The 13,816-nt window shown below is 36.4% G+C and overlaps 1 protein-coding gene across 1 annotated transcript in view; it reads right to left on the reverse strand.

The window, feature by feature from the left end:
* Positions 1–13,816, reverse strand: part of STX18 (syntaxin 18) — a 60,425-nt gene that overhangs the window by 3,188 nt on the left and 43,421 nt on the right. Inside the window, exons 3-9 of the mRNA XM_036382436.1 lie at positions 13,659–13,774; positions 12,425–12,502; positions 12,256–12,322; positions 8,798–8,913; positions 4,315–4,403; positions 1,151–1,209; positions 350–419 (exon numbers count right to left, since the gene is read on the reverse strand). Of these exons, the coding sequence (XP_036238329.1) occupies positions 350–419; positions 1,151–1,209; positions 4,315–4,403; positions 8,798–8,913; positions 12,256–12,322; positions 12,425–12,502; positions 13,659–13,774 (595 nt within the window). The remainder of the gene's footprint in view (positions 1–349; positions 420–1,150; positions 1,210–4,314; positions 4,404–8,797; positions 8,914–12,255; positions 12,323–12,424; positions 12,503–13,658; positions 13,775–13,816) is intronic.

The following is a 13,816-nucleotide window of genomic DNA, read 5'->3' on the forward strand; positions in this document are numbered from 1 at the left end:
TCCCATTTATCTACAGTCAAATCTAACCTGTCTGATTTTTCCCAGCTCTTTTGGAAGAGGTGCCAACATTTCCAGAAAGGATGCTGTTACATAACATGTTTATCAGGACACCAGTTCTGAGGCAGAGGGATCCTTCTAACACATATCTCTCATTTTCCATTCCTGGTACATTCTAGTAAGTAACAACAGTAAATATCTTGATTTTGAATTTGAAAAACCAAAGTATTTTCCTTCACATTTGTATTAAAGATTCATTAACTACATATTCACAAGTTGGCAATCAAGACCAAAATGCCCCCAAGAAAATCTTCAAGTTGTATTTGCTGCTGTAGTATTAAATTATACTAACCTGTTGCAAGACTTTCTCAGTGAATATCTCTTGCAATCTGGAGATTTCCACCACTTTTCCTTCAATTTGTCTTTGCAAAGAACAGAAACACTCCATTAGAAACTAGTGCAAACACGTCTTGCTGCTGCAGATTCAGTCCCTCCAGCCCAGTAAGTGGCTGCTCAGGAGGTCACTGTTCTGTCAGTTGTCTGTGAGGCAGGGACTAGGGCTTGGACAGTGCCTGGTTGGAAAACAACCAGCCCACAGTGAAGCCCTGGGAAAGGCATCCCCAGAAATGCTCAGTGAGCAGCTTTCACTGCCAGGTATTTCACCTGTCTCCCTTCTTTCATTTCATATAATAACATCCACGCTGGCCTTTAAGCAGTTGACTTTGACACACCCTTTTCATATGCTACTCTGGTGTGTGCAGTTCACCTTGCCTAGGACTGATACCCAAAAGTCAATTTCTAGTTCAAGCAGCTGTTTGGGTGTTCTGCACATCTGGGGAGAGTGATGGCACCACTGCCTGCCTCTGCATGTGGTCAGCAGTGGCACCTCCCCTGCTGCCATCTGGATATCCAGCAGACAACAGGACAGAAATGGAAAATTTAGTACTTTAAAATGTGGATAAGGGAGAATGTAAGAATGCCTTGCAAATGTAACCAGTGCTACCATTCTTTACACTGTGGGACAGCACATGGTCCCTTTCCTGGGCACTGGTGTCCAGTGCAGGTGTCCTGCAGCCAATGCCCTGCACAGGGGGACTGACTGGAGCATGGGACCAGCACGGGCCACTGTCTGTCAAGTGACAGAAAACTGTACCTGACTTCATCGAAGAGATTGTTCATCTCACCAACAAGTCTCTGGTTCTCCTGTTCAAACTGGAAAAAGGGGAGAAGAAATGATACATGAGATTTATAGGTTGAACTTCCCAGAAGTGAGTCTGAAATGACAGGTATGTGTTTGAAGAAGGGTAATAGTGTTTCTCGCAGAGAAAGGTTTAGTCTTCTGACATGGGCAATTTCTATCATAAAGAATGAAGAAAAAATTTTTATTTCTTTGAACATCCAGATTTCTTTTTGTACTAGAGGCTCACTGCCTACCTCATTGGTAAAGAACAGCCTTCTCTCCTGGGTTAAAGGATTCCACAGAGTCTAAGTGGAAGGTTAATGGGCACTGCCACCTTCACAGTGGGGTAGAAGTCTCAGGGAAGGTGCCCAGCTCTATAAATTGAAGGGGAACAGAGAGCAACATACTGCACAGTTCCATTGATTTCCACTCTAAAGGTCCAATGGTTTTGTCAAATGAAATAATACCAGTGTTGCAATACATTAAAGTGTCATTGTCACTGCTGTATGTAGTGACACAACCTACAGAGCAGAGCATTTTTGAAATTATAATCATCTAAAATATATTTATTTTATATTTAATTCACAACAGCAGATGCTGTGCTTCATCACTGCACTGCTCTACATTCATGACTATTGTATGTCTGGTTCTGGTGGAGACACCTCACAGCAAAGCCAAGGCATGGGGCAATGAAATAGAGCCACGAGATTTAGTGCTGTGATTGGTCCTTAAGCGACTAAGTGGGGCCACCATGCTGCAATTGTTTTTTCTGGCTTCTCTAAGGATATCTGTACAAATATTCAACATTAGAAATCCCCTATTTTACTGCCTTAATAAACAGATGGTAACTAATTGAGAAGATAAATTTTCAGTAAAGAAACAGTGAATGACTTTAATCCTTTACAAATAGCACAAATCCACTTGAGAAAGTATTCTTGAAAAAGTCTCTTTGATATTTAAAACCTTCCACTGGCACAGATTGCCTTTTAAACTGCTAAATGATCTTTGCAACTTGAAGTCATGGCTGATGGAGCACTTGCACAGACAGCTGTTAAGATATGCTAAAACAGGCAATTGAACAAAGGCTTTGAGCTCTGAACACATCATACACCAGTGCGTCACAAAGGGATTTACATGATGGGAACATAAAACAAGCTCTAGCAACCAGTATAGCTCAGTGATTTATGGCTTATTGAAGGAGCCTATTTTATGACAGTGAAATATTCTGTTACCAAAGTATGGCATAAAGTGACAAACTGCTTAATGTATGGCTAAAAAATTCAAGATATAAAAGAAATAATCACCACTCCTTTTAGTTATTCCACAAGAGAAGTCATTAGATGTGCTGTCCCTGAATTTAAGACAAAACCAACCAACCAAAAAGAAGATGAAGTCAGAGAAAAGTAGATATTTTCATGACTCCAAACAGCAGAGAGATTTTTCCCACTCAATGCAATCACAAGACATCTGTTCACAATAACTGTAAAAAACATGAATATACCTGTAATCATAGTTATAAACTGAAATTTATTGTGTAAATCATGCAGTAGGCCTGCAAATATTTTGAACAACATCAAGCTCTCTCCTGAGGGTAAACTAGTGATAGGAATTGGTGCTTTAGCAATGATAGAGCTTTAATTCATTATTTTATCTACATGAAGGATCATGGAACCATGACTGAGGATTTGCTAAGTATGATATGACACAAACCATCCCAATTTAAAGCCAACACAGCAGTTTACGGATTGCAAGCTATCCTCTTCATAGAATTGTTTAGGATAGAAAAGATCTTACAGATCAAGATAACAACCCAAGGCCACCACTACACCATGTCCCTAAGTGCCACATCTACATGTCTTTTAAACACCACCAGGGATGGTGACTCCACCACTTCCCTGGGCAGTCTGTTCCAAAGCTCAAAAACCCTTCCAAAGGGGAGGTTTCTCCTACGATCCCAGGCCTACAAAACACAACCTGCATTAGCCTTCAGTCAGAAGGCCCTGTCAGAGCCCAACTCTCATTTCCCTGTTTCACTGGAAGCTGACAGCAAGGGGCCTAAGAGTATTGTGCCTAAAGAAAGGAGAATGAAAATATGTGAAGAAATATCTTTTAAAAGAAAACACAAAGCAGGAGTAAGCCTCTAGATTTTAGACTGGCACTCAGGAACAACATGAGAGCATAGAGAGCAGCCTTTGAAGAATATTTTCTCTTTAACAGGCCATACCATAATTGTGTGCAACTTACTCATCTCTGACTGGAAGAATGATGTGCACCGTGTCTGGGAACACCTCGAATCACTGCCAAGGAAGCCTCACAAAGTCATACTGCTGCAGCCCTTTGCCCTATAAAGCTCATTCTTCTGATAGCTGCACAGCTACTGATTTAAATCAATTTTTCTCTTTCTCTATATAAACCCAAGGCAGTGTGTGTTAATGTAGAGAGGTTTTCTAAAAAATTTGAACTATGCTCAAAATGATAAATTTTAGGAGTATCAAAAAATCTGACAGGCTGTCAGCAAATATACCTATGTCAGAAATTTCCTATTCAAATGTAAGCAGAATTGGATCAATCTATAAACATGCTGATAGTAGAGAAATGCAAAAATGTTAAAAGTAATGAAATTCTGTTGTGACAGACATCTTGTGGCTATTCTTTCTAGGAAACCAATCTGATTTTGATAATAAAAAATAAAAAGAAATAAAATTAAGAATAACTTCACAGTAATAGTTAAATAGTACAGCTATTTGTGTTCTAGAAACTGCCCAAGAACAAAGCACAAACAATTTATTCTTTCAGAAGTTTCATAATGATTCTTCTGATGTTGCCTTGACTTCTATTGTTTACTGACTAAACAAAGTAATTTATGATTGTAATGGTAGAAAACAATTTTAATTTTGATTGTTGAAAGATAGCTTTTATTAATTTAATGTCTTCATGTAAATTTTGTAGCATTTTAAATACTAGCTGCTACCAGAAGAAACAGGAAGTCACAAGCAAAAAATGAATCCTTTTACAGCATTATTCTGCATAAAATGTTAAAAGTTAATTTAGGTGAATCTGCACTTCTTTTTTTTAATCACACGTGAATACAACAGACAATACAATAAAATGGACAACTAGACACAGGATAAACATACCATTTGTATTTCTTCAGGTGACAGCTCATCTTCACCTCTGCCATCCCCCCATAATCCAAGGTTACTTTGGGCATCGGGAAGATTCCGGTCTGTAAAAGAACCATCAAACACTTGAGATACTCAACAGCACAGGGCACTGAATAGTAAAGTAAAAATAAGTTTTCATCTATGTTAGACTGATCATGAAATTGTTGTATCTCCTTTGTCAGTTACTGAGATTCACCCTGTATTTACAGCACAAAATTGCACCAATAACCTTTAATTTCCAAACTAGGCCAAAAGTCTTCATGTAAGTTTAATTTTGTAAACTAAAGGGAGTTCCATTAACATACTGACTAAGAGAGATGTAAAATAACACATAATGCACTAAAAGAGCTTTTAGGGCACAAAATACTGTAGCAGTTGTCTTTTAACAGATAAAACCACACAATTTTCAAAATGACAGCCTATATGCAAAGTATTATCTTCCAGTAAGATTTGACAGAACCAGCAGCTCCTCCTTTCAGAAACTAAAGACAGAATCTCAAAGATGTTTTGAGCAAAGCTCACAGATGAACTCGATTTTGTCATGCTCTTTAAACTTCCTATTACAGTGCAAATCCCACACCATGCTGTGCAAGGGGTCTTCCAGCATATAACAGGAATCAGCTCCAACCCCACAAATTAACCATAACACATCAAAGCTGCTTCAGTCATTTCAGTAGTATTTTCCCTTTGATTAAAGCTATTCATCTGCATAAATCTTTGTATAAGTCTGGCATAAAAGATCTTGAAGGGCTATTTCTGGGATATTCCCTTCTGTAAGATTTAATTTTAGGCTTAATTATATACTTCTGGTTATAGAGGAAGAAGTTAGAAGAGAGAAAAGAAACTGTGCTACAGGAATCTACTGTTTCTGAAGCTGTTCTAGCATGAGTGTTTAAAAACCTTGTAAGACTGCAGCCTTGAGAGAGCCTCTCTTCTCCCCACTGGCTGTAACAATCTTAAAAACCCAAGAGAGAACTGTACCACCCCACAATGGATCAACCCTCAACCTGCTTTGAGGCATCAGATGCATGTTGCAAATTAAAACACAGAAAGATTTAGGTTTTAGTTTTTCATACATTTCAGGCTCCCTATTTATTCCAGTTAATCTTTTAAGCATTTATATGTATTTCAATTTGTTTTGTTATAACTTCCTAGACATATTTTTTTTAATTGCTTAAGCAGCACGAATGCATCATCATTCAGAGGCTGACTTGTCTTGAGAAGCCTCTGAAAGGAGCAGTCTTATTTATAAACACATACATGAAAAGAGATAAAAGGAGAAGTTTTCCTTTTTTATTCTCCATGATAGTATTTATGCAACTCTTGAAAATATCAATACTGTAAAAGAGTATTGTGTATGTCTCCTTTATAAACTTTTTTTTGCCTCCCAGCAACCTAACCAGGATGCATAAACAATGGCAATGTTACAAATGGGGGATGCAGATAAGGAATATAATAAATTTATTTTAAAAACAACTCCAAACCAAAAAATAGATCAGCTCTTTCTTAGAGTAGTAAAGTATAAACCCAAGAATCTCTTAAAAGATTGTTTAGAAAGCATCCAAGTATTTTTTTCCATGGGGTATTATCAGTATTTCAAATCTATTTCACAGAATTGCAAAACTTACTTGTTTAGGTAATCAATGTATTTACATTATATCAAAATTACAATAAATTATTTACCATATTCAAACAAAATAAGATAATTAGTTTATGGAGAAAAAAAAAGAGAAAACCCAGAGGAATTAATTAGTTTCAGGCCCTGCCAGCACTGTTAAAAAACAGCACCTGTATCCAATGTGATGGCTAATAAGCAAATATACTTATGGTAAGAGGTAAGCAAGATGTATCTCCCCAGGGTTCCTCCTGTCACTGTGGGATGTTTTGGGCTTTCTGCAGCTTTCATGGAGCTGACATTAATGCTCTCCTGCAATTCAGCCAGCAAGAGCCAAACTACATTTTTATTTCAGAAAGAGAAGTAGTTAACTTGTGACAGAGATATAAAATAATGATCAAATCCTCTAAACCTTTTTCCATGCTGAAAGGAGACAACTGCTAAGCTTGTGGACTAGTTCAAAAGCTACTCATTATTTACATTTATTTCCATGAACTAAATGTCAAATTTGTAATATGCAAATAAATACTGCCAATATATAAAAGCACTCTCCAGAGAGACTATTTTCCTACCATGAGGCATGTCCACTATAATTCTAATGTAAACAAGTGCTTTGCCTCAAAACAAAGGTAATCATATTTTGCTTTGGTTTCTGCCAAAAAACCAGACAAAACCCAAGTTGTGCTTCAGCACATTAAGTAGCACATTCAGCTGTTCATCACAGTGCTCAAATTAAGGACAGAACCACAAGCTGCTCTCAAAAGTATCTCTACAGATGAGATTTAACCCAAGGGACTCAGGCATGGTGCTGATGGCTAATTCATAAAAACAAATGATCACCATTCTCTAAACCACCAACATCCTGAAGATGAAAGAGCTGATTTCAAAATGCAAGCATTTCTCTGGCTTCCTAAAAATTTGAAAAGTTGCTTGGAAAAAAAAGTATAAATCAAAGGCTGTAAAATTTAAACTGAGCTTCTGTTTCCTAGTCATCTTGTTCATGTTATTTTCACACTTTGACAGCCACCTACCAGCAAAGTCACAAGGCTGATTCCTATAAGCAGCAGCAACCAGCACTTACCCTTATGTGAGGAATCACAGGCTGTGTGCATTTGCATACTGTTCCAGACAGATTTATTTTGATATACAAGTCCCATAGTTTTCTCAAAGTCTAGTCAGCAACCCCTCATAACTATTGTAGCACCACCACTTGTGTGGCAGGACCCCTACTTTCTCATAAAAATTAAAGCAAGAACTCATGCAAGTGAGAACTGGAGTAATCAAAATTAATGTGCAATAAAACAGCTGCATTTCTATTTACTGCAGTGGTTTGCTGTGTCCAAGGCAACCAAGGAACAGTATTTTCCATGGTGTGGCACAGATTTTTGGAGCTAAAAATTGCAATGACACTATGTGGTGGGAGAATGCAGGGACATTTGGTAACAAGGAAAGAGCACAGGGCAATGAAGATGTTACTCTGCTGCTGCTTCTCCAGTGGCACCAGCTCACAGCTGCAAAACACTGATAACAGGTTAAGGTGAAACTCATCTGTGTGCCTGTGTGCTGCATCACTTATGACATACTATAAAAAGGTAAGCACTAGAAATGGCACATAATCAAAACCTGTAGGTCTTACGAGAAATTCAGTGTTAGAGGGGAAAAAAGGCACACTGATAGGGCTGCAGAAGTACAATAAGCAAAGCCATTATCAGAAAATGAAGTTGTTCATACATTGTGAGGTAATTCAGTGTTAAGGGACTTCATCCAGAAGTGGAGCACCCACTTCACATGAATCCATGCTCTGTATGGCTCTGGAGTCACCTAACAGAGGAACTTTACTCTTAATAAAATCACTAAAGAAACAACAACAATTTATCAGAATAATACGGCCAACCACTGGATTTATTCTATCCTGACAAAGTATTATCACAATGTAATGCAATTAGAAGGAAAAAAAATTCCTGCTGTAAATCACAGGGTACCTTGGTCTCCTTTAGACAAAGAGTGGGAGACCACAAGCCAGGGAAACAATTTCAGAATCACAGAAAGATCTCTTTAGGCATGAAACCTGAAATTATCTGCATAGTACTCCAAAAGGCACTTAGCTCCAAAGCTCTGCCAGCATCCACATCCCAGGACAGGCTGAAATGACTGAGAGAATTGAAATGGCTTCTATCCCTCAGCCTGAGAAGCAGGCAACCAGGAATGAGCACCAATGCTCACAAACCCCATCAAGACCTGCACCATCTGAAATGACCCCAAGGTCAGAGATACTGCTTTGGACTTCTGCCTATCTCCTGCCCCCTGAAAGATGAAATGAAATTTCCCAGCAAGGCAACTCAAAGCTGTCAAGAAGAAAGCTCCAAAACTACTGGATCTGACCAGCCAATAACCTCCTCTGTGAGCATGTTCCACCTTCGAGTTCCTACTGTAGGAGTCTCCAACTCAAGGTCTCTGTGCTTAAAAACTACAGAATGTTTCAAGAGAGTCACTGACCTAATTGCTAATTCCTTGCATTCAGTGAAAGGAATATGGAAAAATCAGACAAACTTCAGAAGATACAATATTGATAAAAATAAATGAAAAGGAAAGAGTACATAAAGAGGCTATTAAGAGGATGAAGAATTCAGCAAATCATATGACTTCTTTAGCTGGCATCTCAAAAAGTTTAAGATTTTGCTTCCTCAGTCTCACAGTATGCTTCACAGAAGCCTGATCAGCTCAAGCAAGATGAAAATGGAAAACCTGCCAGTCATAGGAACTGGCCCTTCTAAAGTGAGGTACTATCAACTGGACAGGTCTTGCCACAAAAAGTAAAATATAACTACATTTTATTCCTACCTTTGCTTTCCTCAGCAGAAAGTTTTTCTTCAGAATCCTCTAAAGGACTCTGTGAAGATTTTTCAGCAGAAAGAGGTGATTTGGACACATTGCTCTGCTCAGGTTCAAGTTTGGACCTAGAAGTACAAGAGCCAATTACTTAACTAATACTACACAGATGTATTTCTCTAAAATGAGAAAAAACACAGATTACTAAATTCAATACTTCAGCTCTTGTGAACTTCATATTAAAGATTTTCCAGTCGAGATACAAAATGTACTTAGCAACTGTCACTGAAATATTGCTACAAAGGCAAAGAAAGTGTGAATATTATTCCTGGACAAAATGCACCACATGCTCAGAGCTGAGAATATTGAAGGCTACAGTATAAAAATACTGACACTTTATTAAACTTCCTTTCAAACATCCAGTGTAATAATTTTATTTTTTTTTAAGCCAACATTTAGGTCATATGAAAAATCTTTAGTAGCAACGGCCAAGCACTACTTCTTGATTTTTTTCAAAAAATAATGACAATTTTACTTTATATTTTTAATTGTCATAAAGGAAGTACAATAGAATTAGCTTTTTTATACTACTTCTAAGTCCCTATTAGGTAATTTTAATACAAAGCCAATGCAAAACATGAGAAGCTTATTCAGTAATTATATATTAAGTATGTTCCAGTGTGGCATCAAAAAATGTTGAAATTAGTGGTAAAGTATTTTTTCCAGTGAATTTCTGTGGTTTATTGTTGTCTACAATGAATTCTGAAACTGCTAAATAGCAAGCAGTTAAATGTTTAGTAATGCTGCTGGAGAAGGTAAAGAACCAAAAACCAATGGGTAGAATCACCTGCTGTGCCAGGTGATTCCACCCTACCCTTTATCACTTCCTACCCCCTCAAATATAATCAGCAGGTTAATGTCATTATGATTTGCAATTCTCCCCTGTGCCTAACAGAAGGTTTTTGTGTTCCTTCTTTGCATTGTGCCTAAATTCTAACCCATAATTAGAAAATTCTGTGAAAACCAGAATATAATGCAATTGTCATCACTGAGTGATTGCTATTTAACAGTAGCAGGGAACCTTTTTTAGTGATGAAACCTCTGCAAGTACTGGGCTTTTGGTAATTTTACAGAGAAGAATTCTCCTCTCATCTCCTCCCTCTCAAATTTACCTAATAATAATAAAAAAACAAACTTATCTACATATCTGCGCAGCTCAAATAATAGTTTTAATACTACTAAAACACCAGTTCCCCGGGTAACAAAAATATCAGCTTGATTTGAATAACTCCATACATAATTCACAAAATCTTCTAATAGAAAAAGAAGTTTAAAATTGAAATTAAATATAATCTTGAATATCAATAAACACTAAAATTGAAAATCACAATCACAACCAAGTACCTTTACAGAAAGAAATGCTTGTGTTTCTATTTCTCATATTTTCTTTCTGTGAAACTAGTCCCAGCCAGCAGAACTTTTAAATCAAAATATGTGAGTGAATACATAAAGGCAACCTCTGTAAGGAAATTATAACACTCAGACAATTTGTTGAAGAGCTTTGGATAGTTATCAATATAAAAGGAAACATGATGAAATATATTTCTATGGCAAACTTTTCAGTATTGTCTGATATGCACATATTTTAAATTGACTAAACTGCAGGAAAGAATAGCTGCACTAGGATTAATTTATTTCTAAAGAAACATATTCCTTTATTGTTTGTTGTCCTTATTGTGCACAGTATAGGAATACAGGAAACCTTCAATTTAAAATGAACAAAGTGTCTGGATGCACTGTTTAAAAGATGCCTGGTTCTTTTAAGGTACACGTTCTTATCACATAAAGCACCTGCTGAAATCCTCAGGGAAGTTACAAATCAATTACAGTATTTTTCTTTAAGTCATAATAAAGATTGGGTTATGCCCTGTGATTTATTTGAATTGAATTTTAATTTAAATGACAATTTAGCCATTACATCACATCTGCAATGCATACAGACTCCACCTGGTCAACATCTGTTTTCTAATTCTTACATCCACAAAGAGAGACATAGAGGGACCCTCCAATAAAAAGAATGTATCTTTTGGGTTAATTCTGAATGCCTTATCACTCTTTAGTTAAGTGGTACTCTAACTTCTGAAATAATGCATCAAAATGAGGTTTTTTCTCTGTTTATTCTGAGAAATCCTGAACCTGGGATTTCACATGGGAAGAGTAATGTAAGAGTATTAACTAACAGAAGAGCTGATACTCATTAGCTACTGCTTCAACTGCAGGAACAATGCTCTCTTTCTTTGAAGCTCTTTCACATGAAGAATACTGATAAGATTCTGTATTTTTACACATTAAAAATATCACACAGTTTATTTCTGCATAGCTTTTTTTCTGAAAAGTTATGGGAGCTACACCAATGCTTTACTTTTCTCTCATTACTTCTTACCAAATTTCAAAAGTGGTTTGGGATATTTTGTTTTCTTGGTTTTGGTCTGATCCTCCACATGTACTACCATTTATGTCTCATAAGGATACATTTGAGTGAATCTAATTGTGCCTAATCAGGCTGAATCATTCTGAATAAAATACACTTATGAACTTTTGAAAAAAATCTCTCTGGGTTCAATATAACTGTAGCAGATCAACCCAAACACCAAACTGATAAACCAGCATCAAGTCTTGGAAAAATGCTCAAGAATTTATTTATGTGCACATTCTAGAACTATATTTTTTAAATTAAAATATAGATAATGGACCTTGAGGTTATAATCCAAATAATGCAGAGTGAGAAGACAGGGAAAGCCTCTCAGGTATTGAATAAATTGCAAACCTGCTCACTTTCCCTATCATTCTCACAATTGGGAGTATGCAGAAAAAGAAAGTGAAGAAGTACGGGGTTTGAAACTTGACTGAAAAAAAATCCCACCAGACCAAAAAAGCAGCAAGCAAACACCTTTAATGTCTCCTAGACATGTTCAGCTCTACATGAGTAGCCTTAACAAGTGCCACTATAAGCAGTGGAAGCTCTTGTTTCAGTTCAGAAGTTACATTCTAGTTTTTTATTTTCATCATGTTTCTGCTTGCCATGAACACCTGCCATCTCAAGTAGTATTTATTAACAACACAGTCACTTGATTAGCAGAAAGATAGGACCTTTAAAAAAAAGCAAAAAAAAATTGGTGAATTTGTAGAAGTCAAACAGGTTTATTAACTCACATTTTACTGATTTGGTGCTTTTATCCTTTACCTAAATGAGAACTACAACACTATAATGGCATTCTGCCACTCTCAGACTTGACTTCACATGCCTGAAGTGTAAAGAGCCCTGGAAAGCACCTGTTGACTGCAGAAGTTGCTCATCCAACCACAAACTTCCATTAAAACAATCTCCTTAGCATCTAAACATGAACAATAGTTTTGCTGAATGTCCTACAAGTGAAAGGCACAGTTAAACTATTTTTGACACTACTCACAGTCTCTTCTTATCTATCACTCGCTTAACTCGGATGGCTCTTTGTTCAGAATACAGCTTGCACACTCCTGTTCAAGACAGCAGTAAACAAAATTTCAGGTTAAAAGAGCAAGATTCCTTTCTTGGAAAATGCAGTCATCCATTTGTAACTATTAGTAAATACTAAGTACTTTTTAAGTAATCTTCAATGAAGTCCAAGACAGCTGTTCTGTGCTCCTTCACCTGAGCAGACTGGACACCCTTGTGTGCTGAAATACAAAAGAAAATATAAAACAATCTTTTAACTTTTTACAACAATTCCACAACAGTTTGCACTTTCAGTTGATATGCAAGTTATATGCAAAAGCCTAGTCACATTTTATATATGTTATATATTAATATTTCTTTTAAACATAGCTATATTTAAATATAGATTCTCTAAAAGAGCAAGTCATTACAACAAACCAAAAAGTGAAAATAACTAGTGTCCTATAGTATTTTTATATATGCCACAGAGTTCTATTATGTCAAATAAACTCTAAACAAGAATAAGTGATATCTAGCTAAGAACAGCAGAATAAATCTAGAGATTTAACTTAAACTATTGAACCTGAATTTTCTGGTGTATAGACTATGTGGAAAGTTTTGGGATTTATTGTGTCAAATCTTTTTAATTCACATATATAGATATTTTTCATTTTTATACTATGCAGTTCCCATGCATGACTGACATTCAATGATTCTGAAAAATGCTCCAACTATGTTTAGATGGCATTTTAAATCTGATTAAAATCTTTTGTGTATCAATAAAATACAGAGATGCAGCAAGTCAACTTGAAAATAGTAACACAGAAACTCTCTACGACTTTCACAAGATAGTGTAGTAAAGGTATGACTCCCATATTCAAGTTGTCAAAAACACTTTTAATCTATTAAAGTTGTCAAAATCTTTTAATCTGTTAAAGTTATTTAATTATCTCAAACTTGGAAGTACTATACCTGTAATACCTTACAGGTAGACAAGCTAGTAAAAGACAACCATCAAATTTAGAGAGCTTTGGTTTAGGCCTCTGTGCCACAGGGCTGAATTACTACTCAAGTAGCAAATATTTAAGACTCTTTTTTATACTTGTTAACCTTGAGTGTTTCTGTGCTTTTACTCAAAGTCTGAAGTTCAAATACTGGTGTATTTGAACACGTAAACAAAATTATATGCTGTGGCTTCTTTTTCAACTATCAATAAAGAAAATGGAATTACAGTACTAACCAGCCAATGAGATTACACCAATTCAAATAAAAAGGCAATGAGACTTCCCCCATCTTTTTCCTAAAGCATTTAAGATTCACCAATATGCACCAATATTCAGCATTACCTTAGCCTTTATCAAGAGCTAAAAAAATACATGTAAGAGCTGCTTAGTTTACCTTCTGTTCTGAGCTGATGAATGGCATCAGCACACGTTCTCATAAACACCTGGGCATCTTGATCTATCTGGTCACGCTCTGTATCCGTCATCCTCACATACTCGGACATAATATGGCTGAGAAACAAGACAAACTGGTCACTTAAAAAATCCTCAACA

The sequence above is a fragment of the Molothrus ater genome, chromosome 4 (assembly GCF_012460135.2).
Source record: "Molothrus ater isolate BHLD 08-10-18 breed brown headed cowbird chromosome 4, BPBGC_Mater_1.1, whole genome shotgun sequence".
NCBI lineage: Eukaryota > Metazoa > Chordata > Aves > Passeriformes > Icteridae > Molothrus > Molothrus ater.